General features: G+C 40.2%; 1 protein-coding gene across 2 annotated transcripts; it reads right to left on the bottom strand.

Annotated features, from left to right (window-relative positions):
• Positions 1 to 16,820: 16,820 nt before the first annotated feature.
• On the bottom strand, positions 16,821 to 26,767 carry LOC147628863 (uncharacterized). 2 transcript variants are annotated; one of them, XM_086812031.1, is made up of 6 exons: positions 26,430 to 26,767; positions 25,748 to 25,938; positions 18,173 to 18,253; positions 17,830 to 18,063; positions 17,648 to 17,725; positions 16,821 to 17,377 (listed from the first exon to the last, which is right to left on the bottom strand). In XM_086812031.1, exons 1-6 carry the CDS (start codon positions 26,536 to 26,538, stop codon positions 17,234 to 17,236), a joined length of 837 nt encoding a protein of 278 aa, XP_086668157.1. In that variant the 5' UTR covers positions 26,539 to 26,767; the 3' UTR covers positions 16,821 to 17,233. The 2 variants fall into 2 exon arrangements, with proteins under 2 accessions (XP_086668157.1, XP_086668156.1); XM_086812030.1 differs by having other exon boundaries at positions 16,821 to 17,440; positions 26,430 to 26,764.
• Positions 26,768 to 27,257: the final 490 nt, after the last annotated feature.

Consider the following 27,257-nt stretch of genomic DNA (forward strand, 5'->3'; position numbering starts at 1 on the left):
GGGCTGAATGTAGCGGAAGACCCATGCATGAATCATATGACCGCTTGGGTCAAATGGAAAGGATAGGCTCCTATCGATGATGAGGCTCTCTATGCAACCTCCTGGATTAAAAGGAAATCTGAGGCATACAAAATCGAAGGCAATGGTCCCATGATAATCTGGTGCAAGTGGAGAGGATAAGGGAACCACTGTCGATAACGAATCTAGTCAAGTATCCTCCATGATCAAAAGGAAATATATGGTATACATCCCAAACCGTCTAAGCTGAGATGGTAGTAGCTCCTGGATCAAAAGGAAAGCTCGACTCCAAAGAAATGGTTGCTCCAGGATCGAATGGAAAACTCATAAGTCCATCCTCACGACCTGACACTGTGAATCTGGCATAAAAGATGTCCGTCAAAAGAAGTTCGAAACTCCTAGCCAGAATGTCAAGTGGTCCTAGCACAAAAGAATCATCGTGTAGGCCAAGAGTGGAATATGTCATAGATGCACCTGAATGTCAAGCCACATATCCGAAAACTATGCTCCTCAAATGGCAAAAAATGCATCCAAAGAAAAATGTCCTGACTCCAAAGAACGCAGGATCGTGTCGACATCCGTAGGAGCCAAATTAACATAGTTCAAGGTCGGCCTCATATGCAGAGTCAAATGTGAACTCATGCCACCGTCACATGTAGCACCACTCAAAAAGTCAAAGGCATGATCCACCATATCAATGTATGTATAAGTATGATCCGACCCATGCACAATATCAACATGTGTAAGACACTCTATATGTGTGTGTCCCTCTAAAATAGAAGATGGATCATCATATAGATCATCATCACTAAAAGCACTGGCAAAGTGTCTACACAAGAGATATAAGTGGTATCAGTTAACTCACTATCAATGGAATCTCCAAGGCCACTAAGGTCATCCCCAAAGGTATAGACAAACTCCATCATTGGTGTCCCTATATAACCTAAATCCTATGATAGATCAATCTCCAATAGCACTGGATCTAAGGAAATACCTAGATCAACTGTAAAGCTCTCGACGAAGTCAACGTCATAGGATATGTTAAAAATATGATCAATATGCATACTCCTACAATGTCTCACCTCTACGAACTCATCACTACTCTCATGCACTATCCTTGACTGCTCAATCACAATACCTCGATCCACTCGAATGCTGCCAGGAATGCTATGAGAACTAGGGGCAGTGGTCGTATCCGAAATCTCTCCACAAATCTAGAGGAGTAGCCCAACACATCTAATACTAAAACCTCAAGCCTATGCTCCTTATGGTCTCTGATGTGCTCAACTACACGTAAAATGTCAATCCCATGTGTAACTAGGGATGTATGACTAGTAGAATGATCATGACTAGTCCAATGCCCATCAAGATCATGGAATGCATTACTGTGGTCATCTAATGTATCCCTATGAGCGAAATGCTCCCTAGAACTAACGCACGTACAAATTTCTGCTTGACGATCTTGCTGCTTCTGCTGCAAACGCCACGTCTCGCTCAGTTATCACGTATGAATTTCTACTTGACGATCTTACTGCTTGATGATCTTGCCTGATGATCACGTCGGGTTCACCACTTGCTTGATGATCTCGCTCTGCTGCTATACAAACACCCAACCCTTGCTCCAGGTTGTGAAGCTACGTTATCGGCAAGGCAATAGATGTCTCATGCAGCTACTGTAGGTTTGTGGCAGCTCGATAATGACGATGCAATCTGCAATGTTTTGTTATATCGACGCGATCTACAATGTTTTGTTTTTGTGCAGCTTGATGATGACGATGCGATCTGTAGTGTTTTGATGCGATCTGCAGTGTTCTGTTTTTGTCGCGTTGGCTTGTGCTTGAGCTGGCCTCCCACCACTGCTACTGTCTGAGTGCTTGTTTTGGCTTGCGTTGGCTTGTCCCTGCGTGCTCCCAAATTGACTTCTAGGGGAGAAAATATTGTCTAAATCCTCCTAGTAGATGACATGTGCGCCTACATTTATGGAATGAAGATGCTGAAAGCCATCTCCCCCTACACTGATTTTTGCACTGATCACTTGTGAGTCACCCATTGAGAGAGATGCTTTGTAACGCCTCGGCTTACTGAGACAATCCTCTGAAATTCTTGTTTGCCCAAGGTGGTACCCAGTGTGGCCGTTTATGTGCTAGCTTAAATTGCGAAGATGATGTGGTAAATGTTGGCTTAACTGTGATGATGATTGCGATAAGCTTAAACTGAAGCCATCAAAGCTATCTAAGTTAAGCTGAATGTTGGATGCATTCCATCCAAGCTATCTGAACCTCTCTCCATTTTTTTTTCATCAGTTAAATGCACAAGCATTGTGCAAAGTTCCATCAGTTCTCTTACTGCAAATAGCATGAATACAGAATGCTTAGCAGCCAAGGGATCAAGAATGCCAAATTTCCACATCTATGTTGGTTTTTAGCCCTCTGATGGTGTAGCAGCAAAAGAAGAAATCCTTGGTCTTGCCATCTTCTTTGTATTGTAAGCCAGCTCATATGTGCTATATGTGCTATTGTCTTGCGCAAGATGATGTTCTATAGAGCTGGAAACTTAAGACTTAATAATATCAAGATTCAAGCTGCAAATTGTTTGCCTTCTTATCCAAACTCTGCACTATTGTTTGGAGATCTTCACACTCAAGAAGTTCTTTAAGCAAGTTAGGAGAACCTTGTAGTGTATGGGACACACTTGCTCATACCAGTGGACTGGGTTCAATTCCCAGCAAGTCCATACTTGCAAACACAGTGTTAATCAACAAACTTTTTGAATTTCTACACTTGAAATTGTAAAACCCGTATACTTTTGTATCAACTAGTTATCAATATGCTTTCTACATAATACTAATGCTCAGATCTGTAATAGAACAACATGCTATACATCTTCTTGATGCCAATGTGCTAAAATGTTGTAAACAGTGTTTTTCTACTCTACATAAACTCTGCAATCTGAATACTCTGCACAGTCCTGCACCAGTCTTTGAAAACTGCAATGAAATTTTTGCAAAACTGCTTCAGCAACCAAACTTCTTGTAAATCTTCTCCAAGGACTCCAAGATTTTAGAAAATAGGACAAAAATAGGAGCTTAATGGATTAATAATTAGAACTGTAAGCTCTCTAAGCGAGAGAATACAAGAAAATCCCTCAATATTGGTTTCTAAAATCTCTGTAAACCCTAATTCAAAAATCAAAAAAATCAAGATCAAGGAGTTCAAGAAATCAAACAGTAAACTAGATTAGGGCTTTGAAAACAGTGTTTAACGTAAATTCAAAAATGATTAACAAAAATTTCTTTACTAATCTTGTCAAATAAGAAATTAACAAATCTGAAAACTGTGTAAAAATCAATTCCGAAAATGATTAACACTAATCAAGATTAAGAAAATGCATTTCAAAAAACTAGATTAACAGTAATCTAAAAATGATTATCATTAATCAAGATCAAGAAAAAGCATTATGAAAATTAGATTAAGAATAATTTAAAAATGATTATCTCACTAATCACTCCCTAAGCAAGGATCTAAGCCAAGAACTCTGTTTCTAGGGATCTAAGCCAAGACCTCTGATACCAATGCAATGAAGGAAACCTAAGGATTGCACTCATTAGCATGGAGTACACACATGTCCCACTCATCATAGGGAGTAGCACCTATTGCACTCATAATGGAGTACACACATAGCTTCTCAAGAGGGAGAAGTCCACCATGGAAGCTTAGAGCTCCAAAGAGTAAGAGTACTCATGAAAGTAAAATGATAAAAAAAAGATACAATGTCCATGAGTCCTATGCCTCATATAGGAGCCCCCTAAAAGTACACATGTAAATGTCCCTAAGCTCAAGTGCCTAGGCCTCATTTCCCATGTGCATGTGCACCCAAACCTACTTCATTACACAAACACACTGATACGTTCATTAATCGAGCATGGCTCAAAGGCTCGAGTGAACATGGACAACAACAATAAAACTCGTGCGACATCTAAATTGGTGACCCTTGCACTCATCATCAAATCACAACTAATAATACGAAATAATATGATATAGACAAGATCCCTTATGTGTGACACACACACAAAATAGCTTAGCCACATGAAAGGCTATAAATGATTAATGAAATTCTAATATATGATTAGTAATTGATCTCCATATTCATGCCACCAATCAATCCACTATCCATACAACACCTCAATCAGTATCCTCGCACATCTCAGGCCATACGGCACCTCAATCGGTACCCTTGTATGGTGCGACACCTTAATCGATACTCTCGCACATTTGGGTACCTATACTCATAGACACAATCCATGTTAAATAATTAATTAAACACATCAATTAATCCCAACATCATAGCAACCATAAAATCAAATTACACGTACCAATAGGCACGGCACACATGGGCATCCCCGATATAAAATAAGAAATATAATTCTCAACAAACATGAGTAATTCTCATTATTTCTTCAAGGATTACAAAAGGTCCCGTGTGGTATCAAAGCTTTGGATTAATTCAATCTTCTTGAATCCGATCAAAGACTTGTGGGGACAAAGAGGTGAAAGAGACAAAGGCAAAGGTGACTTTGGTGATTTTTCAATTTAATTTGAAAGAAGGATATGTTTATGGTTATGTATGGTTGAAAGAAGACTTCTTTTTAACCATTGGATAACAAATCTCCATCAATCTATTGTCCAAAGGGTAAAGCAAGGTGGAAAACCATTAGTGAGTAATTCTCATTATTTCTTCAAGGATTACAAAAGGTCCCATGTGGTATCAAAGCTTTGGATTAATTCAATCTTCTTGAATCCGATCAAAGACTTGTGGGGACAAAGAGGTGAAAGAGACAAAGACAAAGGTGACTTTGGTGATTTTTCAATTTAATTTGAAAGAAGGATATGTTTATGGTTATGTATGGTTGAAAGAAGACTTCTTTTTAACCATTGGATAACAAATCTCCATCAATCTATTGTCCAAAGGGTAAAGCAAGGTGGAAAACCATTAGTGAGTTTTGAAAAACCACAAAACCACCTTCCTCAATTGTAATCATCTCCATAATCCATCCATATGGATGAAATCAGCTCATTGAGATGATCCTTGGTCTCATTTCAGAATTGCTAAGGTTGCCTTGTGGTTAATTTGTATAATAGAGGACTCTAAAATTTCCTTTCCCCTTCTCCAAAAACTTGCAGTAGTCATTTCTTTTTTTTGACGAGCAAAAGGAAAAATATTTTTTTTCTAATTATTTATTTATTTATTTCCTGTGCGATTGGAGGTGGAATTTTCTTTTTCTCTCTCTCTTGATGCGACGATTTTCTTGTTGCACACAGCGTGAGAAGCCATGAATAAGCTTTATTTTATTTTAAAGCTTAATGTCTAAGCTTTAAAGCTAATATTATAAACACTAATAAAAGTTCATAAGATTTGAAACATGTAAGCTTTAATAAAAAGCTTATACTTATCCAAGCTTAAAGCCTTCATAGCCTACACAAAAAGCTTATATTTATCCAAGCTTAAAAAGCTTGGAATGTGTAAGCTTTAAAAGCTTATACTTATCCAAGCTTAAAGCCTTCATAGCCTACACAAAAAAAACAAAACAAAACAAAAAAGAAAGAGAGGGAGCTTTACAAAAGAAAACTTCAGTAAGTGGGTAAAAATCCTAACAGAGGTTCTTCTACAAAATATTACGACCCTTTTCAACCTTTCTATTGGCATTATTACGGCATCAAGAAATTATTATCCTGGTTATCTTCTTCGACAATTTTTAACTCTTTTTAAGACCTCTTCAACGAGTTATTACTTGGATTTATTTTGGTGTTAATAAGGAGTTATCTTCTATATCGGATGCATTTATTGAGCAAAATTCTTGAGCTTTTGGAGATTTTCGGATCCATGGTTATTAGTTGATTTTTCGGCATCAATAACTATTATTTTTTCCACTTACTCTTTGACATACGAGCTTCCGAATTTTTACAAATTATGGATGAAAGCTAAGTAATAACTACACGTGCTAAATTTTATAAATTAACAAATTGAAGTTTGATGTTATATTATGAATTGAAACTAACATGCAGATTAGTATATGCAAAATCTCCAATGATTTACTTGTTAAGTATTCGCCTTGTGTAACTTGATTACTTACATAAAATAAAAATTGTTATTTGTCAATTCGTTTTCTTCTAACTCATATTTTGCAGTCCAACCTAAGTAGGTTTCTCCATTTTCTATAATTTTTCCTCCAATATTTCTATGTAAGTTTTTATGTTTACAAGTTGAAATTATATTTATAGTTTAGAAAAATTATATTTCAATCAATTCACATTGCTATCTCATTTTCTCTCTAATTTCCAATGAGGGATTCTCAATGTAGAACATCATTGCAATCGAATATATGTAAGGTGCAACCTTCTTACTCTTGACGCAATCTTATGATTGCCAAGTTTCATATTTATTATTCAAGTTTATTTTAACTTCAAATACAAGTTAATCTTTTCATCATCATCTCGTTTGACATTAAGGTAAGTACCTTGTTTACTCAAACCGTTTCAAGAAAAAAGGATTGCCTTCTTACTCTTGACGCAATCTTATGATTGCCAAGTTTCATATTTATTATTCAAGTTTATTTTAACTTCAAATACAAGTTAATCTTTTCATCATCATCTCGTTTGACATTAAGGTAAGTACCTTGTTTACTCAAACTGTTTCAAGAAAAAAGGATCGCTTTCCTCATATTTAAGAGACGCTTGCTATAAATATCTTATTCCCTCTCTTCTTCTCTTCTTTGTCTTGTTTCTCTCTTCCCACTGTCTCTCTTCTTTGTCTTGTTTCTCTCTTCCACTGTCTCTCTCCTTGCTCTTGCTCTCTTCGTTTCTTTCTTCTATCTTGCTTTTTTCCTTTCTTTTTTCCCTCAACTTTCTGCTCTCTGTCGCTCTTCCTCTCTTGCCTCCTTCTTTTCTTTCTCCCTCCACTTCGTTTGTTTCTTTCTCTCGTCCCTTCTTTCTATCTTACTTCTTCTTCTCGCTTTCTCTCTCTTCCCTACTTTTTCTCTTTCTTCTGCTTTCTTTCTCTCTTCCTTAGTCAATTTTTTTGTTAATCCGACATTTATGCAAGGTGGAAGAGATGTGAAGAGCTGCGTATGGTGGATACTGCAATGTTGAAAGGTGTTGAAGGGAAAGAGAGAGACCGTGGAGAAAAGGAAAGGGAGGGCAATGGGGAGGCCACGTATAGCAGTCGTTGAACAGGCAGTGGCAAAGACAGTGAGAAGGGCAAAGAAGAAGGCGGTGAGGAGGGCTAAGAGAACGGCACTACAAGGGTTGGGTGGTTTCCACGTGAGAAGGTGGTGACGTGGTGCAACACGATGGTGGGTGAAGAGAGATCATGGTGACCATGCTAGAGGGACAGGAACCCACCGGGGAGTAAGTGATGAAGAAAGCGATGAGGAGGGCAGTGGTGGTGGTGAGACACATGGGCAGGTAGTGGAATAATGGACGGTGTCCATCTCAAAGGTAGGTGCCTGCTGGCTGCAGGGAAACTAAGTGAACTATCAGACACTGTTTCATCTTCTAATTCTCATTGGATCATTATTCTTACCCTTGCTGCCACAAGAACTAACTTTATTTTTAACACTTGTAACCAGTAATGCACATGTGGGTTTTGTTGTTTTTATCTTTTTTAAGGTGGACGTTTCATGTGTAGTCTTTACATCTTTCTCAATTCTAATCATCTCCATAATCCATCCATATCGATGAAATCAGTTCATTGAGGTGATCCTTGGTCTCATTTCAGAATTGCTAAGCTTGCCTTCTTGTGACCAATTTGTATAATAGAGGACTCTAAATTTTCCTTTCCCCTTCTCCAAAAACCAATTTGTATAATAGAGGACTCTAAATTTTCCTTTCCCCTTCTCCAAAAACCAATGGTGGTCATTTATGTTTCTTGAAGAGAAAAAGGAAAAATAAAATTCCATTTTTATTTATTTATTTTCTCTAATTTAATTCAACCTCCATCCACCACCGACACGCGGCTAATTGTGCGATTGGAGGTGGAATTTTCTTTTTCTCTCTCTTGGCAACAATGCGGCAATTTTCTTATTGATGTTCTCTGTTGCATGCAACGCGGGAAGCCATGAAGAAGCTTTATTTTCTTTTGGTTTAAAGCTAATATTATAAACACTAGTAAAAGCTTATAAGCTTTGAAACATGTAGCTTTAAAAGGCTTATACTTATCCAAGCTTAAAGCCTTCATAGCCTACACAAAAAGCTTATACTTATCTAAGCTTAAAAAGCTTGGAAGTGTAAGCTTTAAAAAGCTTATACTTATCCAAGCTTAAAGCCTTCATAGCGCCTTCATAGCGCCTACACACACAAAAAAAAGAGAGAGCTTTACAAAAGAAAACTTCAGCAAGTGGGTAAAATTCCTGACACAGGTTCTTTTACAAAAGATTACGACCATTTTTAACATTTCTATTGGTATTATTTCGGCATCAAGAAATTATTACCTTGGTTATCTTCTTCGACAATTTTCAACTCTTCTTAAAACCTCTTCAACGAGTTATTACTTGGATTTATTTCGGTGTTAAGGAGTTATCTTCTACATCAGATGCATTTATTGAGAAATATTCTTAAGCTTTTGGAGATTTTTGGATCCATGGATTTTTTGACATTAATAAATATTATTTTTTCTACTTACTCTTCGACATATGAGCTTCCGACTTTCTACAAATCGCAGGTGAAAGCTAAGTAATAACTACACTTTCTAAATTTTATAAATTAATAATTAAAGTTTGATATTATATTATAAATTAACCTGCAAATTAGTATATGCAAAATCTCCAATGATTTACCCGTTAAATATTCACCTTGTGTAATTTGATTACGTGCATAAAATAAAAATTGTTATTTGTCGAATTGTTTTCTTCTAACTAATATTTTACAATCCAACCTAAGTTTCTTCATTTTCCATAATTTTTCCTCCAATATTTCTATGTAAGTTTTTATGTTTACAAGTTAACATTATATTTACAATTTAGAAAAATTATATTTTAATCAATTCACATTGCTTTCTTATTTTCTCTCTCTAATTTTTAATGAGAGATTCTCAATGTAGAACATCATTGCAATCGAATATATATAAGGTGCTACCTTCTTACTCTTGACACAATCTTATGATTGCCAAGTTTCATATTTATTATTCAAGTTTATTTCAACTTCAAATACAAATTAATCTTTTCATCATCATCTCATTTGACATTAAGGTAAGTACATAGATTTCGACTTGTTTACTTAAACCGTTTCAAAAAAAAAAAAAGGGATTGCTTTCCTCATATTTAAGAGATGCTTACTATAAATATCTTATAAAAGTATTTATACAAGCTTCAATGAAATTATACCTTATGAGGTCCTTATTACGATCTTTTTGGATGTATGGCCATGGTGATCTTCTTCCAATGGATTTGTGTGTTGCTTTTGTGGCTTACAGCTCAATTTTCTTTGTCAATGGAGGAGATTATTTCCCTTCTTGTTACTCTCTTTGCCAATGGAATAGATCCCTTCTCTTCTTGTGCAACTCTTTTTGTTGGCGCATCCGATTCTTTTCCTCTCTTCTTCTCTTCTTTTTCTTTGTCAATGGAGGAGAATATTTCTCTCCCTTCCCTTCTTGTGCAACTCTCTTTGTTGGTGGATCAGATTCTTTCCCTCTCTTCTTCTCTTCTTTGTCTTTGTTTCTCTCTTCCCACTTTCTCTCTCCCTACTCGCTCTCTTCGTTTCTTTCTTCATCTTGCTTTTTCCTTTCTTTTTTTCTTCAACTTTCTGCTCTTTGTCGCTCTTCCTCTCTTGCCTTCTTTTCTTTCTCCCTCCTCTTCGTTTGTTTCTTTCTCTCGTCCCTTCTTTCTATTGATAGCCGTTTTTTGGACTATCCACATTACCACAAGGAGCTACCTCGGCCAAGGAAAATCACATAAACTCTTTGTCATCGTAAATACCTTTTCACTGTAAATAGGCGTGTGTTCGTTAGGGACTTTATCCTCTATATATTTTTATATTATTAAAAAAAAGTTTTTGCTAGCTACTTATCAAAAATAAATAAAATTATTACGATCCATTTTGTGTAAATATTTCATTTCATATAAGGACCTAAATATGGGGATCTCTATTTTCTCTAATTATGTAAATACTTCATTAGGTGTGTGTATTACAAAACCTACGTATATTTTTATTTATTTTTTCTTCATAATACTTTTGGACCATCATTGTACATATGCTTCAACTTCACCATGCATAAGTAAATCCTATGCCCTCACATTTCTACCCACACCGTGTAGAAAGCCAAAAAATAAAAATAAAAATAAAAAATCTACTACCTAAATCACTTTTTCCCTTAGACTATTTCATCTTTTATTCTCTCATCTACTCTAAAATAATGAGGATCTCCCTCCCTTTTGACTTCCATAGTGTAGTATTTTTATTTTTCATATATCAATTATTTTTGTATATTTTATTTTAGTATTTTTATTCACAATTAGATCTTTTTGTTTATTTTATTTTTCTATCATAATAACCATATTATCATGATATATTGACTAGTTAAAGTACTAGCTTGTTTTTTTCTTATTATGTAAATCCTTCTATAAAATGGAAAAAATCTCTTCCATGCAAGTGTCCACATACACTTGAGTCTCTAAGATCAGGATATGATGTATTGGGGGCTCACTCTTGGAGCTATCAAGAAATTCCATTGATGGGGACCTACACAAAGATTTTGAAAATTCAGAAAATACATAATTCTGCTGAAATTTTTGCGCGCACCTCTACTCCGAATTTGGACTGGTCATCCTCAAGAGACAAAAGTTAGCTCATGAGCTCAGGAATATGCTCAAATTTTTTGAGAATTTTTAGAGCTAATGACGGTGAGATGTGAATTTTTTATTGGACCCCAATCTGCCCACTTTTCGACAAGGTACACCTAGTCTCTTCTCAGCTCCCTTACACATTCATCACTTACACACTTACTCATTCCTTGCTCACTCCATCAAACCTCATCTCCATTTCTCTCCCTACCACTTCCATATTACTAAATTATTTTTTCAATCTCAAAAAGTACATAAAAATTCAGCATGACTGTATCATATTAACCTCTACAAATATAAGATTTTCATCTACAAAAACCTCCATGTTCTTCACCTCAATCAACTTTTGTGGCGTCGAATGCAAGAAGGAGACCGGCGGTTAACTTAAAGATCTACACATGGGAGAGTCCAAGCTTCTTTAAGCTTTCAACCACACAAAGGATCTTTCCAAATCTTTACTCCTCTCACTCAACCTCTCAGCTCTTCTCACCCATTTGTACATTGTACTACTAACCTTTTATAGTGATAACTAGCTACTAACCATATGTAAATAAGCACCCACTCTACTACTTTTTGAGTAGGCATTACTACAAGTTATTTGCTCAAACCTCTACATCACACTCTCCTCTCACCTTCAATAATTCTCTCACCTTGAGCCCATATCCATGAGACTCAAGGAATAAGAAGAGGCCCACTCTCATTTCAAAATAAAAAAATTCATAATCTATGATTTTTCATAATAAAATTGATTAGGCTTAATCCTAATTGGAGATTTTCAAACCTATAAATAGAGCCCCTCCATTCCTTGTGAAGGGGGACTACACACATTATACACCACTCCTAACTCTAGTGTGTAAGGAGATAGTGAACTTGTGAACTCTGTCTATACATCGATACCTTTAATTGCATAGAGAAGCTTGAAGCTAGTTATGTCATTGTGAGGGCTTGAGTGATGCCATACTCCCTATCATAATTGTATCTTGTCTTTGTTGCATAAATAAGATTAGTAGTTTGGGTGCAATTGTGTACAAAATCTTGGACTCCTACATCTCCAAAGTTAATTTAGCAAAGCGGTCCGATGTTTGATTTAAGGTAAATTCGATCCTTGTATTTTGTGGTGTGATTTTATGCTTGACGGCTTGAGGACCAGTTTTTGATTTGTTGCCTTTCAATCCATGGTAAGAGGGTTGTATGGTGAGAGGGCTCCCGTAACCTTAAGACTGTGTATACCGACAACAAAATTAAGCTTATATTGTCTCTCTAAGTTCCTCCAAGTTTGGTGTGCATCTATTTGTGTTATGCTAGTCTCCTCCACACACAATATCATATGTTACGAGTGTTTGTTGAGAGTGTGTGTGCCTTTTAATTGATGTATATGGTTAGCTTGTATTAATTGGTTACAAGAAAAGATCTTTGGTGTCCTAGTTCACACACATAACTAGGTGGTGCCCTTTTTCTTGTTGAGTGTGTGGTTTTGGGGTTCTTATGTTTGTGTTGCGTTGTGCCCCAAGCCCATTGAGCAACACGGGAGCCTTGAGGAGTGCTTAGAGGCCGCTCTTCTTGTTACCCGCCCCGAACTGCCCCACTATCTTTCTTCTTCTTCTCGCTTTCTCTCTTCCTTGCTTTTTCTCTTTCTTTTGCTATCTTTCTCTCTTCCTTAGTCAATGTTTTGTTAATCCGACATTTATGCAAGGTGGAAGAGATGTGAAGAGCTACATATGGTGGATACTGCAATGTTGAAAGGTGTTGAAGGGAAAGAGAGACCGTGGAGAAAAGGAAAGGGAGGACAATGGGGAGGCCACGTATAACAATCGTTGAACAGGCAGTGGCAAAGACCGTGAAAAGGGCAAAGAGGAAGGCGGTGAGGAGGGCTAAGAGAACGGCACTACAAGGGCTGTGTGGTTTCCATGTCAGAAGGTGGTGACGTGGTGCAATACGATGTTAGGTGGAGAGAGATCATGGTGACCATGCTAGAGGGACAAGAACCCACTGGCGAGTAAGTGATGAGGAGGATAGTGGTGGCGAGACACATAGGCAAGTAGTGGAATGGACGGTGTCCATCTCAGAGGTAGGTGCCTAGCTGCATGGAAACTAAGTGAACTGTCAGACATCGTTTCCTTGGACCACTATTCTTGCCCTTGCCACAAGAACTACAAAGCAAGTATTGAACTATTCATTTCATGCATAGCATAGTTTGCATCTACATCACTAACATTTTAGTTCCTTGGGTTGTGATAGCTTTAGAAACCTTAGTAAAATCATCTCACGTATCATGAAACTAGAATCCTCATGAAACTAGAATCCTCATGTAACATTTTAGTTCCTTGGGTTGTGATAGCTTTAGAAACCTTAGTAAAATCATCTATTGTATCATGAAACTAGAATCCTCATGTAACTACTCCATAAAATTGTTTCTCGAATCTCATGCAAATCTAGTTTATATGTACATTGAGTGTACGATATTAGTTTGAGCTTGCAATAAAAGCTTCTACATGACTTTTTGAAATGAAAAAGATATTTCAAAGAAAACTATTATTTAATCTATTGAAATAAAATAAAATGATGTTTCGGGAAATATTTAATAGCCCATTCCAAAAATAAGTATTTCATTTGCCAATATCAAGCATATTTTTCTCTTTATTATAACTTTCATCCTTGTGTGTGATCTCCATGTAGCAAAACTTATACCTAAGATGCTACCTACACTACCTTGTGTGAAGATTACATAAAGTAAAAAATTCATCTAGTACATCAAAATCAAAGTCATCACAAAGACACACCCCCATGCTTGCAATTTGCTTGTAGGTCTCTCCATCTCATTAGTTTCTTCTCCATCCACCTTTTGTGAGACGAAGACCATTCTTTTCTTGCCTCCATCTAGACAAAAGAGAGCTCATTTCGGTGTGCCAATGGCAATTATACCTGGAGGTTGACATCCATCAAGCAATCCATCCATACAAAGGATCCCAAAATAGTGATAGGATCCATGTGGGTTACTCGAGCCTACAACTCTCTAAATTTTTGTATGTAAGTGTCCAAAGGAATATTCTTCATTTCCAAGCTTTCAAAACATGGACACTATGTAGTACTCATCCTCGACGTGCAAGAACTCTTGCTAGAAAACTCTCATAATCTACTCACATCATGGACTTCACTCATAACTCTTTCCACCACATAAGGGCTTTTCCTATGAGGAACCCTTGTACCATCTGTATCTTTTATCAATAGCTCCTCAAAGAGTTTGGCAGCACACAAGAACCATCGTGTCACCCGACCTATAAAGATTTTCAGCTCGCCTCTCAGTGGGAAAACTCAAGCGAGCTTTTTAGGCTCTTCCTTGATGGAAGTGCTCATGCGACAATGGATTCTGGCCTCTTCTTCAAGCATCACTAGGATCTCATGATAGCTAGTATACGAGTGGTTTTCAATGAGACAAGTGCTCTTGGGAGGCTTGCACATGGCCTCATCAATCTGATCATCGAGTTTGATTTTTTTTTTTTGGGGGGGGGGGGGGGGGGGGGGGGTAACACATTTGTGGTGTAATAGTGGCATCTCATTAACCTCTACAATGGGGGATTGGGCATGCCAAACTTGTACTTCAGAGGAGGAACAAACCAAACCCCCCCCCCCCCCCCTCCCCCACTCCCTCCCCTCTCCCCCCCCCCCCACGCATATGCACCAAACAATGGGAGAGGATAGTGGGATTTCATGACCGCGAGTGGCACATTGACCCCTCCCCTCTGCAAGCTACAAATGATCCAACATGGTGACTATGGCTCTAAGAGGACTACTTTTTCAATGGGATCCAGGTGCTAGTGAGATCCCAGGCTTCCCACATCCCCTTTTTCCAATACTCGACCTGTAGGTGCTGTCAACTAGCAAACCCAAACCCTCTCCCTTGAGTTTCATATGGACTATTGAACTCCAAAAATTATACTCTTCCTTTGGCTACTTGCACACAACAGTCTCGTGATGGGCATATGATTGACAATCACAAGTCGACCGCCCTTATGTGACCACTGCAACACCCCAACGGAGACATGATTGTCTTTGGGGCTGCCACACAAGTCCCACAGTAGGCACATGGCTGACTATCGCAAGTCATCCACCCATATGCCACCATTGCAACACCTCAATGGAGACATGACACTACCTTTGGGATTGCCTGAAGGCACAACACAAGTTTGGTACACAATTCCCCAGCTATTCACTTTTGAACCCCATACGCTCTGCTTCATCACATGGAGCATAATTGCATGGGCCACTGAGCCCTACTCTACGAGAAAGATGGTACAAGTCTCACCCTTCAGATGACTCACTTAAGTATCTCAACCATCCCTACCCCCTTGGTTCCAACCCCCACAAATTTCTACATGAGTCAGCCCAACGGGAACTTACCAAAAAGTATTATCACCTCGTACATCTAACTAGCCAAATACAACGAGACCATAGATGGATTCACCCAAATTGTGGAGACAGCCCGCCTCATTTGGATGGACATCATCCACACCCTCTAAGGGAGATAAGAGCACCTCACAGGCGACTCGAATATAATCTAACAATGCCATACAACCTTCTTACGCGCAAGAGTAGGAGCCCCTACTTCACTAAGGAGGGGGCCGAAGGATTGAACTGAGAAATAAACACCGTGCAGCTGTTTCCACCTCCACCATTGTAGCCCCCCTCCAAGTGCAGCTAGCAAGAGAGGGAACTCCCCCTCAACATTTTTTGGTTCTCGCAGATCTCACATGAGAATTCTTAGTAGTGGTTCCTGGAGGATTGTAATCTTGCATTACACAAACATGACTAGTTAAGGATCTCCTCTTGGGAAAAAAAGATAGATGGATGCATTAGGGGAGCACTAAATGTGAGAGACTCCTCCCAAGGATCACCTAATACACAAGCATAAACAAGATATGAGAAACCAAATAAAAGGAGTGCAGGCAAGCTCACCACCCAACCGTAAGTTCGCATCCGCAAACCTCCCCCAAGCCAAGGACTACGGTTCCACTCCCAACGGCCAAGCCAATCAACCCTAGCATAGCATACCACCAGAGGATGTCCTAAGGAACCCTAAACAAGAGTGCCTGTGATGCATGTGGCGTATGTCCATGGCAAGAGTTAGTCTCTTGGTCCAAGTCCATACCACAATGAGTCAATAATAACCCAAGACTCACTTATATAGTGCTTATTGCTGCTATGAATAGTCCAGTCATAAATAGCCAATAACCTTAGATTTATCAAATTTGAACCCTAGCCACTTGAACCTAATCGCAGGGCTCCCCTAACCCCACTCGATTAATCCCTAACCCCAAGGGTTAGTGTTGGGTAGGTACAAAACATTTCTAGTACTAATTTTTGACCTGTTTTCTATTCAGGAATCCTAGGGATTGGTTTAGGCATTTTTCTATCTTTCTTGGTAAGGTCATTTTAATCATCTCCGGTCGAGATCAACTACAATATCTACACTTTCTAGTTGGCAACTGAAAGGGATAGTAACGGGAACCGTCAATGGCTGCTGATCACAACTCCCACCTTTCAAGGACCACACCTGGAATGAGCAATTCACGGCATGCCTTTGTGTATCCACACATCCAACCAACTAAAAATTCAGCGTTTTTGGGTGCGACTTGCACAGCCAAGCTGCAGACAGACTGCAGTGTTAGCAGGAGGGAAATTGACCCCAAAGCTCCAGAACCAAGCCTTTGACCAGCATTCTTTGCAGCAGTTAGGGTCTCCATGTCATGGAATGCTTCCCAACTTAGCGCAACATTAAAAAATGTCTTTCTGTGGCATTCACCTGTTCTACCGAAAGCCAGCTGTATCATAGTGCACATCCATGTCCTCTATGTGAATGTCACATTCCATTAGTCAATCATATATGGAAGTTGCCTAACTACTGAACAAACAAAAACTAACCACTCTTAATACAAAACGTTACATATACCAATGGAAAGTAAGCTTCAAACCATCAACTCCATCATGCATAGCCTAGATTGAGTGCTATTCACAAAGCTTCAAACCATGCATAGCATAGATTACGTGCTACAATATCCCACTCACTCAATCTGCACCCAAGAGTTGGTGAAGGTTCATGCATAAAGATGGCCACTTTAGAGGACAAATCTTCATGCATAAACCACCGTAGGTTCTATAATTTCTAGCACTTCTCCGGAGTTGAAGAGCAAACTCAGCCATGATGAAGGCTAGCACTAAAGAGAGCACACGCGTGCATGTGCGCGCGCGCGCGTGCACACACGTGCGAGTAAACCTTTGGATAGAAAAAGTGTGCGTAACCCAACTAGGTACATAGGCGTGACTCAGGTCAGAGTGACTGAGTATGTGATAATAGCTTACACCATTGATTGAATGCATACATCAGGATTAATCCAAACTTAGCCCGACCGCATAATCACCAAAATCATTCCGCCCCCTACGACTGCTGCTGCGACGCCTTTTAAGACCAGGTGAAATCCTGGGAGCATGATCTTGGGAAGGCTCGGCTGGTCTACTTAAGTCTTCCTCTCTCTGTGAAACATGACCAACATTGAGGTCCCAGTCAGTTCCACATTTCGGGCACACCCTGGGAACCTACACCATAGATGGCAGTTTATAGATTAGCACCACCACATGTCCACACAGTTCAGGTCTGTAGCATCTGTTCTTTGATAACTAAAAACCGGGGAAGGGAGGGAGGTTTTTGTTTTTGTTTTTCCATTTTATTTTTGTTCTTTAAAATTTTTTTCTTTGGGGGGGGGGGGGGGGGGTGTTGCTGCTGAAGCTTAGATTACCCTATACCTGTGCACGACGGAATTTGATCTCCATGCAGTAGTCATGCATTCGCACTGAACAGTTTTCGTTTTGGCAGGCTTGGGCCTGATTGTACACATTGTAAATAAATAAACACATTTGGCAATTTGCAGATGATTCAGTGTGTTGCCTACGTAAAACTGAAAAATTAGAGTATCAAGTGCATGCACCTTTATGCCTGCCTCATTGCAGATGTCGCAAAAGGGGACATCATAGTTCTTGAAAACATTCCACAACTCCAAGAAAGAACGTACACCCAAAGCCACCATGCCATCCGGTGAGTGGCTCAACCAATGGTCATGGGCAAGCTCTGCCAAGGTCTTTTCTTTTTGAGCCAGGGTTAAGTTCACGGCTCCAATGCAAGGTGCCTGTGTTGCCATTTCACCTATGGGCTGTTGCTCGTTCTACAAAATATAGTCTTTGGATTATGTAACAGTTGAGCTATGCAATTGAAATCTGGAAAGATTAAGGCAACCAAAGATCACAGCTTGAATCTATATCAACTATGCCCACCTGCAATTCCAGCCGCAAATTCAGAGCTTGAATGCCTGATATCTTCCCCTTCAAAGATGCGTCTGATATGATTGCCTCAAGCTGCAGTTAGCAATGACTTAGGAAGCTGCCAAAAAAAAAAGTATATCTAGCCACAGCTGTGACTGTAGGCAAAACGCCAACATTTGAACTGCTGTAAACAAACACGACTTCAAAGCAAAACCGTCTCAAGTTCGCATTATTGACATAAAACCATGCAGTACAGACATACACACATCCGTGCATGCATGCATATATGCAAACACACATCTATGTACACATCCATAAATGTGAGTGAGCAAGTGAATACACACCATATATATGTATATGTGTATGTGCACATGCATATAGATAGTTACATGAGTAAGATGATATTCATACATACATAATACACATATATACATGTAAATAACATGTAAGCTGGCAGATTGGCTTTGTAAATTTGATGAGTTTCACTTTGGTCGTTACCATTCCCTCCGAGGCCTTAGTTTGGATGATTGGTCTACCAAAGAAGTGTCAATGGGACAACCCCCATTGAGCATTTTTTCAGAAGCAGAAACACCACGTCTTAGCCTCTTCAATTCAGTCATTGGAAGCTACTACACTTGTCTGCAAACCGACCAATGCACAGGCAACTCCGAGACCTCCTGCAATTCAGTCATTGGAAGCTACTACACTTGTCTGCAAACCGACCAACGCACGGGCAACTCCGAGACCTCCTGCAGGACCCTCATCAGGGACCAAGGATGGATTACCGACATCCAATTCTTGCAATTGTGGGTTTTGTTATGCTGATCGTGGGTATTAAAAACAGGCCGATAGCATTGTAGCTAGCCAACCAGCACTGATAATGCATAGATATATATAAGTGCGTGGGATCTCATCATTTCCCAAGCGTTCATGCCTACAGAGCAATTCTCTAGTGCAAGGGATGGCAAACTTCACAAAGATTGGGTTGCAAATCGTGGTCAACATTCACACTCGCATCTTGTACTTGAAATACAATTGTAACTCCTTTTTCTTGTACATAAAACAATTAGTAGTTTAGGGCTATCGTGTGTGCTGTGTGTTTGACTTCCACTGCTATCTCTTCTATCACTACGCTCAAGACCTAGCACATAGGCACAAGAGCTTTACAGAAATGGAATGGGTATTAGTTGACCTATGAATCCTTATAGTGTGGACTAATGTGCAAGAGGCTTACTTATTGATATGTGTACTTTCTTGGCTTGTTTAAAGCCCATACACTATGAGTTAGTTACAGGCTCAGAAGTGCATATCATAAACAGGGAGAATTTCCTAGGGATCAAGACCCATGCGAGGCCCAGGTCATGGCTCTAGCCAGACACTTGGACAGTGGGCTCTGGTGGTATATAGACACCGGACCGGGGTTTATGTGACAACTGTGGTTGTGAAGTTGGTCTAGCCTCTAGCTCCAGAGCTACCGTTGGTTGGTGAGCCACTAGCATCATATCTATGTGTGAAAGAGTTGCTATAGATATGAAAGAGTTGCTCAAGAGTTAAGGGGTTGTTTTGTTAGAATTGTGCATCTCAGTGTTTTGGGGCTTTACTGTTTATCTAGGATTTTACTGGATTTTTCTCCTATTTATTTGTCCAAGGCCAATCGGCCAGCCCTAGAGGCAGTCGGCCAGTTTCCTCCTGCACTATATAAGGAGTTCCCCATTATTCACTCTTTCATCCACTTCCCTTGCACACATCCAGTTGCTGGCCATTGCCATTGTAAAGCTTTACTGCTGTTATAAAAGGTGATCTTGTTCAACTCTCTCAATCTCCTTTGCACTCTCTCATATGTTTATTGTTTATGCTTCTCTGCCTGTGCTATCTCCTTCATGGTATCATACGCTTAGGTCCAGGCTGCTCCAAACTTTGCAAATCTGCCCATCTTTCCCTCCTTTTGCTGTGCGTTTTTCTCCATATCTCTCCCAGCTGCAGATCTGTGACAACAAGTGGCTGCATTTCCTAACTGTGCTGCGTTTTCAGGTCCAGCCAGCCTGCTGTTTGCTGCCGGCCAGTTTTGGTGGCTGCGTTTTTTTCCTACAGAGGCAAGCCAGTCAATTTACTTGGCTGCGTTTTTTTCTACAGAGGCAAAAGGTGGAGTTGTGGCTGTGTTTTCTTCACTAGCATCTGGTTTTGGTGAGTTCTTTGCATTTGGTGCTGCTAGACAAGTGGCCCTACATTCTCTTCTTCCTCCACGAGTCCATGCCCTTCCGGTAGGAGGTTCCCGGTGGATCTTGGCCTGTTTTGTTGTTGTCCCGCCGCCTCCTCTCTACGGTTTGAGAGGGGGCTGATTGTTCCTGATGCCTCGCTTCATTGGAAGGCAGGTGAGAGAAGTGTTTGAGAGCTGAGATTTGTTCTTTGCTACTGTGGATATGGCGCCCCCTCCTTACAAACAAGGTTGACAAGTTGAAAGAACCCAACTATGCTCATTGGAAGCTTCAGATGCAGATCTGGTGCATCCACAAGGGTGGACTGAAAGGAAACCCGAGCTTGTTCAGGGCACAAAAGGAAGCCCAAGCGTCCTCAAAAACTCTAGGCGGTGGACTCATGATCAAGAGGATGAATTTTCTATGGAATTACAAGACTGGGAGAATCAGGAATCGAAGGCGCATTCTATGCTTGTACGGACCATCGCAGAGGAGGTCTCACCGGCAGTGCAAACTCTCACCAGTGCTCATCACGTATGGTCAAAATTGGAGGATCTCTTTACTCGAGATTCATCGATGAGGGTAATTACCTTGCAAGGACAGCTCTACGGCTTGTTATTTCCTTAAGGCAATTCAATGCAGTCTTTTCTCATGAAGGCCAAGGTTATCCATGACCAGTTATACTGGCTATGGGTGCTGCTTTGTCCTCTTCTCAACTAGCTGCTCTTATCCTCACCAAGCTTTCTTCGAACTATGATGTGATTTCTCGATCTTTGCAGTGCCAGGTCACATCCACTCAGTTGAATTTTGATGATCTTAGCTCCCTACTTTTGGAGGAGGAGTCCGTTCTCATCTCACAGGGTAAGTTGAAGGTGTCAGTCAACAGTTCTGACCAGGTACTTTCCTCAGTTCAAAAGAAAGGTCGGAGTCAATGCTTCTCTTGCAAGAAAAGAGGACATCTGTCCAAAGATTGTTTGTCCAAGAAGAAGGACAAGACCAAGGACAAGGCTTCATCTCAGAGAAAAGGCAAAGACACGACACAGGATAGTGATACAGATTCTAGTACCACTTCTAGGGCTCCCAGGGCGCCTTTGGCTCAGGAGACCCCAGATGATGTGCTTCTCTAGTGCACATGCAGTTTCCCCCCATGTGCTTCTAGCCAGAAGAGGCTTGTGGGCGGGAGAGGGGGCTCACTACAGCTCCACCTAGTGCATGGAGACCGTGATTCGGAGTTCCAAGCATTAGACATCTGGCAAGACATGGTTAGCTTTGATACCGCAAAGATTATGAACTAGATCTGTTTCAAGTTCATTGTTCGAGTCTTTTGGGACGTGATGTGTTCCGTCCACTGTTGGGGATTATGGGCCACGGTGTGTCCAGCAACTCATCATCTATTTTTGGAGTTCACTGCACACTTGTGTGGGAATTCGTGGCCAAGCAAAGTTCCTTGCTGTTCATGGTGGCATCTTGTTTCGAGGAAGCAGGTTGGTGGGTGCCCGAGGTGATCCCAATATTCGCGGTGCTGGAGGGTCCATGGTTGCATCTTCATCGACTTATCTTCTTCCGACTCTTCCACACTATGAGCTGCAGAGGGGGTGTTAGATTTGTGCGTCTCAATGTTTTGGGGCTTTACTAGTTATCTGAGATTTTACTGGATTTTTCTCCTATTTATTTGTCCAAGGCTAGTCAGCCAGTCCTAGAGGCAATCGGTCAGTTTCCTCCTGCACTATATAAGGAGTTCCCCATTATTCACTCTTTCATCCACTTCCCTTGCACATAGTTCAACATCCAATTGCTGGCCATTGCCATTGTAAAGCTTTATTGTTGTTATAAAAGGTGATCTTATCCAACTCTCTCAATCCCGTTTGCACTCTCTCATATGTTTACTGTTTATGCTTCCGCCTGTGCTATCTCCTTCAGTTTCACATATGCATATGGATATATGTGTAAAAGAGTAAAGATGCATTCATATTGACAGTAAGTAAGATGATATTCATATATTATTATTATTATTATTATATGACAAAAGGAAAAATGCACACATACATACAATATATATAAGTACACACTCGTGCATGTCGACAATTACATATGGAAACAAAAGTAAGATGACATCCATATACGTGTACATATAGATTATGATGACAAAAGGACACATGTACATGCATATACGTGTAAATAGCATGCACATGCATGTATATATGTGTTTGTGCACATGCATATATATATATATACATAAACGCATAAGTAAGATAATATTCATACAATAAATTATGATATTGATAAAAAGGCAAGATGTATACATGCATGCATATATATATATGTGTGTGTGTGTGTGTGTGTGTGTGTGTGTGTGTGTGTGTGTGTATAACACGCGGAAGCTCTGGGGAGTCTTCTTTCAGCCCTAAACACTCTTGGAAACCTTCTGATGCAAAAACGCACCATCTGATGCAAAAATGCAGGTAGAGAGAGAGTAGAGATGTGCTGCAAATTCAGTATATTCATATGGTACAAAAAGGTACCCTAATCTACAGCCATAGGCTGCCTTACATAAAAGGTGGTAACACACCAAAATCTGTCCTAGAACTTGATCCACTCCCTAGTGGAATGAATGAATACAACAAGGAGCACTTGGGCCTATTTATATGGTTCTTGGACACTTGTTTTACTGGCCGACTGCTGGTCGGCCAGTCATAAATTCATTAATGCTCTTTAACGCAGCCCAGACTGGGTCTCCTCCTTGATCATGATGCGCCTACTGTTGCCCCTGCTCTCTGGTTCAACCGACCTGTTCTGTGAGCAGCCGACAGCCTGTGTTTGCTTCTAACGCATTGTCAGGACACCTCCTTCATTCCCTCTAGGCCTTGCTCTGAGTCCATACATGTCCACTTCTATATCTTGTGCTCCAAACCCTGTCTCTATCTGGTTCATACTATTTATCTGGCTGCCTCTTCTGGATTTAGCCCTAAAAATGTCCATGGCATTTATCATGCACATGACATCCCCCTCTGCTAAACTTGATGACGGACTTCCAACTTGTTCTTGGATGACTGTCATCATCCCTTACTTTTTCCCGAAGTCCCTCTCTCATCCATCCATCCCTGGCAACTCTTTTTCTCTGAAAACCTGGCGTGTTCTCCAAACCACTGTCTGTGACGAAGATCTATGCATCTGTTTCCTCTAGTCCACAATGCATTCCTGCCCCGACTCTAAACACTGTCTTGGTCTTCATTCCTGAGAAATGAATCTGGCACTCTCACATCACCCTTGGAGGATAAACCTCCCTTGGGACCGTTGCCTGAGAACCTATCTGGCTCACAGGACTGCCATCCCCTTTGGCTTTGTGGAACACCACCAACAAACCTCCTGGGAGTTCTTCCCGCTTCTGTGTTCCTTGCCTTGGGCGTCGTATCCGTGTACTTTCCTGTACCTTGGACCTGTACACCATCATATGGGACTGAATCAGTGTTTAGCTTTGCTGAGCCTGATGCTCTGATACCAATGTAACATGCGTTGCGAAAGCGTGTTCATGATTAACGCTAAGCAAAGAAGATAACGCTAATCCTATGTTTAGCAAAGACACAAAAGAGAGGGAGAGAGAGACCTAATCTACTGTATATTGCCAAAACATGCTATATATACAATGATCTTGCTGATTCCCAGCTTCATGATGCATACCAAAGATCCTTGCAACCCTCTACTTGCAATCAAACAAGAGAAGCTCCTGTTGATCCACCATTGTGTCCTTGCTGCCTTGCAGACTCTGACAAATGGATCCTCTTGATCTTTGAATGATGATTCTAATGAATGCCTAATGATCCTATTTATAGGAAAAAGGAATGAATTCGTAATCAAGTCGGTTTTGTCTATTTTTCCCATAAAACATTGTCCAAACAGTCATATTTTGTGTCCAAACTATGCCCAAAAGGTGTCCCAACCATTGGGCTATGTCTTGGGCACTTCCGGGAGCTTGTAGGGTTGCAAAATCTGCTCTAAATCTGCCCCTAAATCTACCCATATATTTGCTAATGAGCATTGGGATGAACGGATACGCATGACATCCCCTTCTACTAAGCTTGGAGCACTGGGGTAATCCATACACCTTTGAGCATTGGGATGAACGGATGCACATGACATCCCCTTCTACTAAGCTTGGAGCACTGGGGTAATCCATACACCTTTGCTCCATTTTCCTTCTCGTCTAATTGAAGATTGCACTTCATATCCATCGGCTCAATCCCCAAGCTCTCTAACTTGGTCTTCAAGCTCTCTCGCTTGGTCTTTAGATCTTCTGAAAACTCCTCTGAAATTGTCGAGATGACCTCATCCTTCTCCAAATAGGATTTGGAGAGATCCACCTCCTTGGGAACTATCGGGTTGACCTCATCCTCCTCCAAATAGGATTTGGAAAGATCCACTTGCGTGAGCTGTGGTTCTGGTTTTGGTTTGGCTTCTGGCTCTAGCTTTGGCCTTGGTTCTAGTTCTGGCATGTGCATCCCGGGTAATGGCACCTCCTCAGAAACACCTCTTTCTGTGATTACGTCTCCCGAGAACTCTTGTCTTAGAAGCTCTCTTTTCGTTGGGTAAACGCTCTCGGTCATGGGCTGCTTTACAACCCTAGGTGATTCCTTCTTGGCCTTTGTTGATGCTGCCATGAATTGTGTCCATGTCTCCTTGAGTTGTGTCCATCTTTGCTCGTATAGAAGTGGGTCTTGACGCATCTCTTCTTGAAGCTCTTCTATGAGTTGTTGCCTAAACCTGGCCCCAACGATGATTTGTTCATACTGAGCATAGCGTTCTTGTTCCCTTTTGTATCGTTCATCTTCCTGTCTCCGACGACTCTGCAAAGTCGTGAGAAAGTCATCGTCCATTGCCTCTGAACTCATGATATTATTTTGCTGTTTTTTCTGTTGTAATCAGCCCAAAAACCCTAACTCTAGAGTTCTACATGCTTTCTAAACTCCCTAGGATCATGCTAGGCTGAAAACTAGACTTTCTAGCACTATACTATGCTGAAAATGAGCAAAAAGTTGATGCAAAAACGCAGATTTAACGCAAAAACGCAAACTCTAATCTTGCTCGTAAACCCTAAAACGCAAACCCTAATTTCAAAAACCCTAATTCAGCATGTACCAAATATGGATGTGTGCACATGCATATGGATACATACATGCATTATTCATACGTATAGATTTTGGTATGATAAAAGGTATTATTATAATGCATGCATATACATGCATATGCTTGTGTATGTGTGTATGTGTAAATACATGTAGATAAATACATATTGCCATATAAGTGAGACGATACACGTATAAAATATGAAATGATTAGCCAAAACGCATATGCATGTAGTAAGATGATACTGCTTCATAATATGTTCAAGACTCACCACAGCCTTGAAAAAGGCAATTTGAGCATGAGAATAGCGTGTTCCAAGCTTAGCCTGCTCATTTCCAAGTTTGTTGATGAGTCCATAGTACAGTAGCCCGTCATACTGGTTTCTGCCAGCCGTCAGCTCCAACTGCAAAAAGTTCATCTCTTTATTGATTGTGGCGACAAATTGCGAAAACTCTCCACCGCCTAGAGAAGTTGACAAGAAAAAGCAGCACCAATTAGGAAATTTAAACACCATGTTGAGGTTTGTTAGAGATTGTGCAGGCCAGTTTAGGTTCTTTTTAACCCCACTTTGAGTTTTATTAAGGCTCTTCATGGTTCTGGAATGAGCGTAATTCTGGTTAAAGGTTTTTATGTACATCAAATTAGGATCATGTATGTGTTAATTTCAGGGTTCAGCATTGAAGCATTACTTGGGTTTGTAAAACACCAGTTTAGGACCTGTTTACCACCCAACTAGGTTTTTCATACACAAATTAGGGCACCAAAACACAGAAGCCGCAGTAGTTACATTGGATTAATTTATTAAGCCTAGGTTAATTAGGGTTCATGAGGGTTACTTAAACACGCTACTTTAGGTTTGGACACCACAATAAGGACTAAACAAAGAAGAAGTAGCACATTAGCGGAAATAAAGATGAGGCTATGTAAAGAAAATAGAAGGGCAAGGTTTGCACCTTCATGGCAGAGGTCATGGAACATGGCCTTGGCATCTGCTTCTGAGAGGGGACCTCTTGCCATCAAAGCTTGAATGAAGGTGTGGTGCCGCTGGTCCAGCCTGCCCATGGTCGATACACTTACTACTGCGGAGACCCTAGTTTCCCTGCAGAAATCCTAAAACCCAAAACCCTAATGTCCGCGACTGCAGAGAACAGTCAGAAACATTAATCTCTAAAAAAACCCTCATCTGCTCCCCTACACAAACCTTAAGATTTCCACCCCTGCAGAGAACGATCCGCTCAGCTCTGTAAAATCCTATTCTGCCGCTCATTTGAATCCTTTATAGTATTGGACTCACGCCAACTCTCTCTTCTCTCTCTCTCTCTCTCTTTTTTAAACCAATATATATATATACCAGTTTGAAGAGGGAGGCAAAGGTTTGGATAACATAGAGTAGGCCTTAAATTTGAAGAGCATTTTGATAGTCATGACACTTTGAAGAAAGCATCAAAATTGGTATACTTGTATATCAAGGCACCATGCTTTGCACATATATCCACAAAAGGAGATCCTCAAGTGCTTAGTTTTCTTTGAACAGAGCACCAAACTTGGCATACATAGACACATGGAGAGAGATGTGTCCTCTTTTAATATAGTAAGAAGTGGTGTGACCCATCTCCAATGGGAAGTAGCCATCTAATGAAACATAAAATTAAAAATAGACTACTAAGCTTTCACCAAATTTATCCAAATATAACCTCATAAGAATTCCCCCTTAGGTAGATAATCTTCATGCAATGGAGTAAACATAATGTCTCAATGATCTCATAGAAAGGACCATGTTG

The sequence above is a fragment of the Cibotium barometz genome, chromosome 18 (genome assembly GCF_041138505.1).
Source record: "Cibotium barometz isolate CiBa-2024 chromosome 18, ASM4113850v1, whole genome shotgun sequence".
Taxonomy (NCBI): domain Eukaryota; kingdom Viridiplantae; phylum Streptophyta; class Polypodiopsida; order Cyatheales; family Cibotiaceae; genus Cibotium; species Cibotium barometz.

What these genes read in the sequence shown, in the direction of transcription:
- LOC147628863 (XM_086812030.1), bottom strand. Translation starts at nt 26,538, where the DNA reads ATGGGCAGGCTGGACCAGCGGCACCACACCTTCATTCAAGCTTTGATG. An exon ending in TTGCCTTTTTCAAGGCTGTG is followed by an intron (nt 18,254 to 25,747) that starts GTGAGTCTTGAA and finishes TGCTAACTGCAG; the next exon opens with CTTGAGGCAATCATATCAGA. An exon ending in ATTTGCGGCTGGAATTGCAG is followed by an intron (nt 18,064 to 18,172) that starts GTGGGCATAGTT and finishes TATATTTTGTAG; the next exon opens with AACGAGCAACAGCCCATAGG.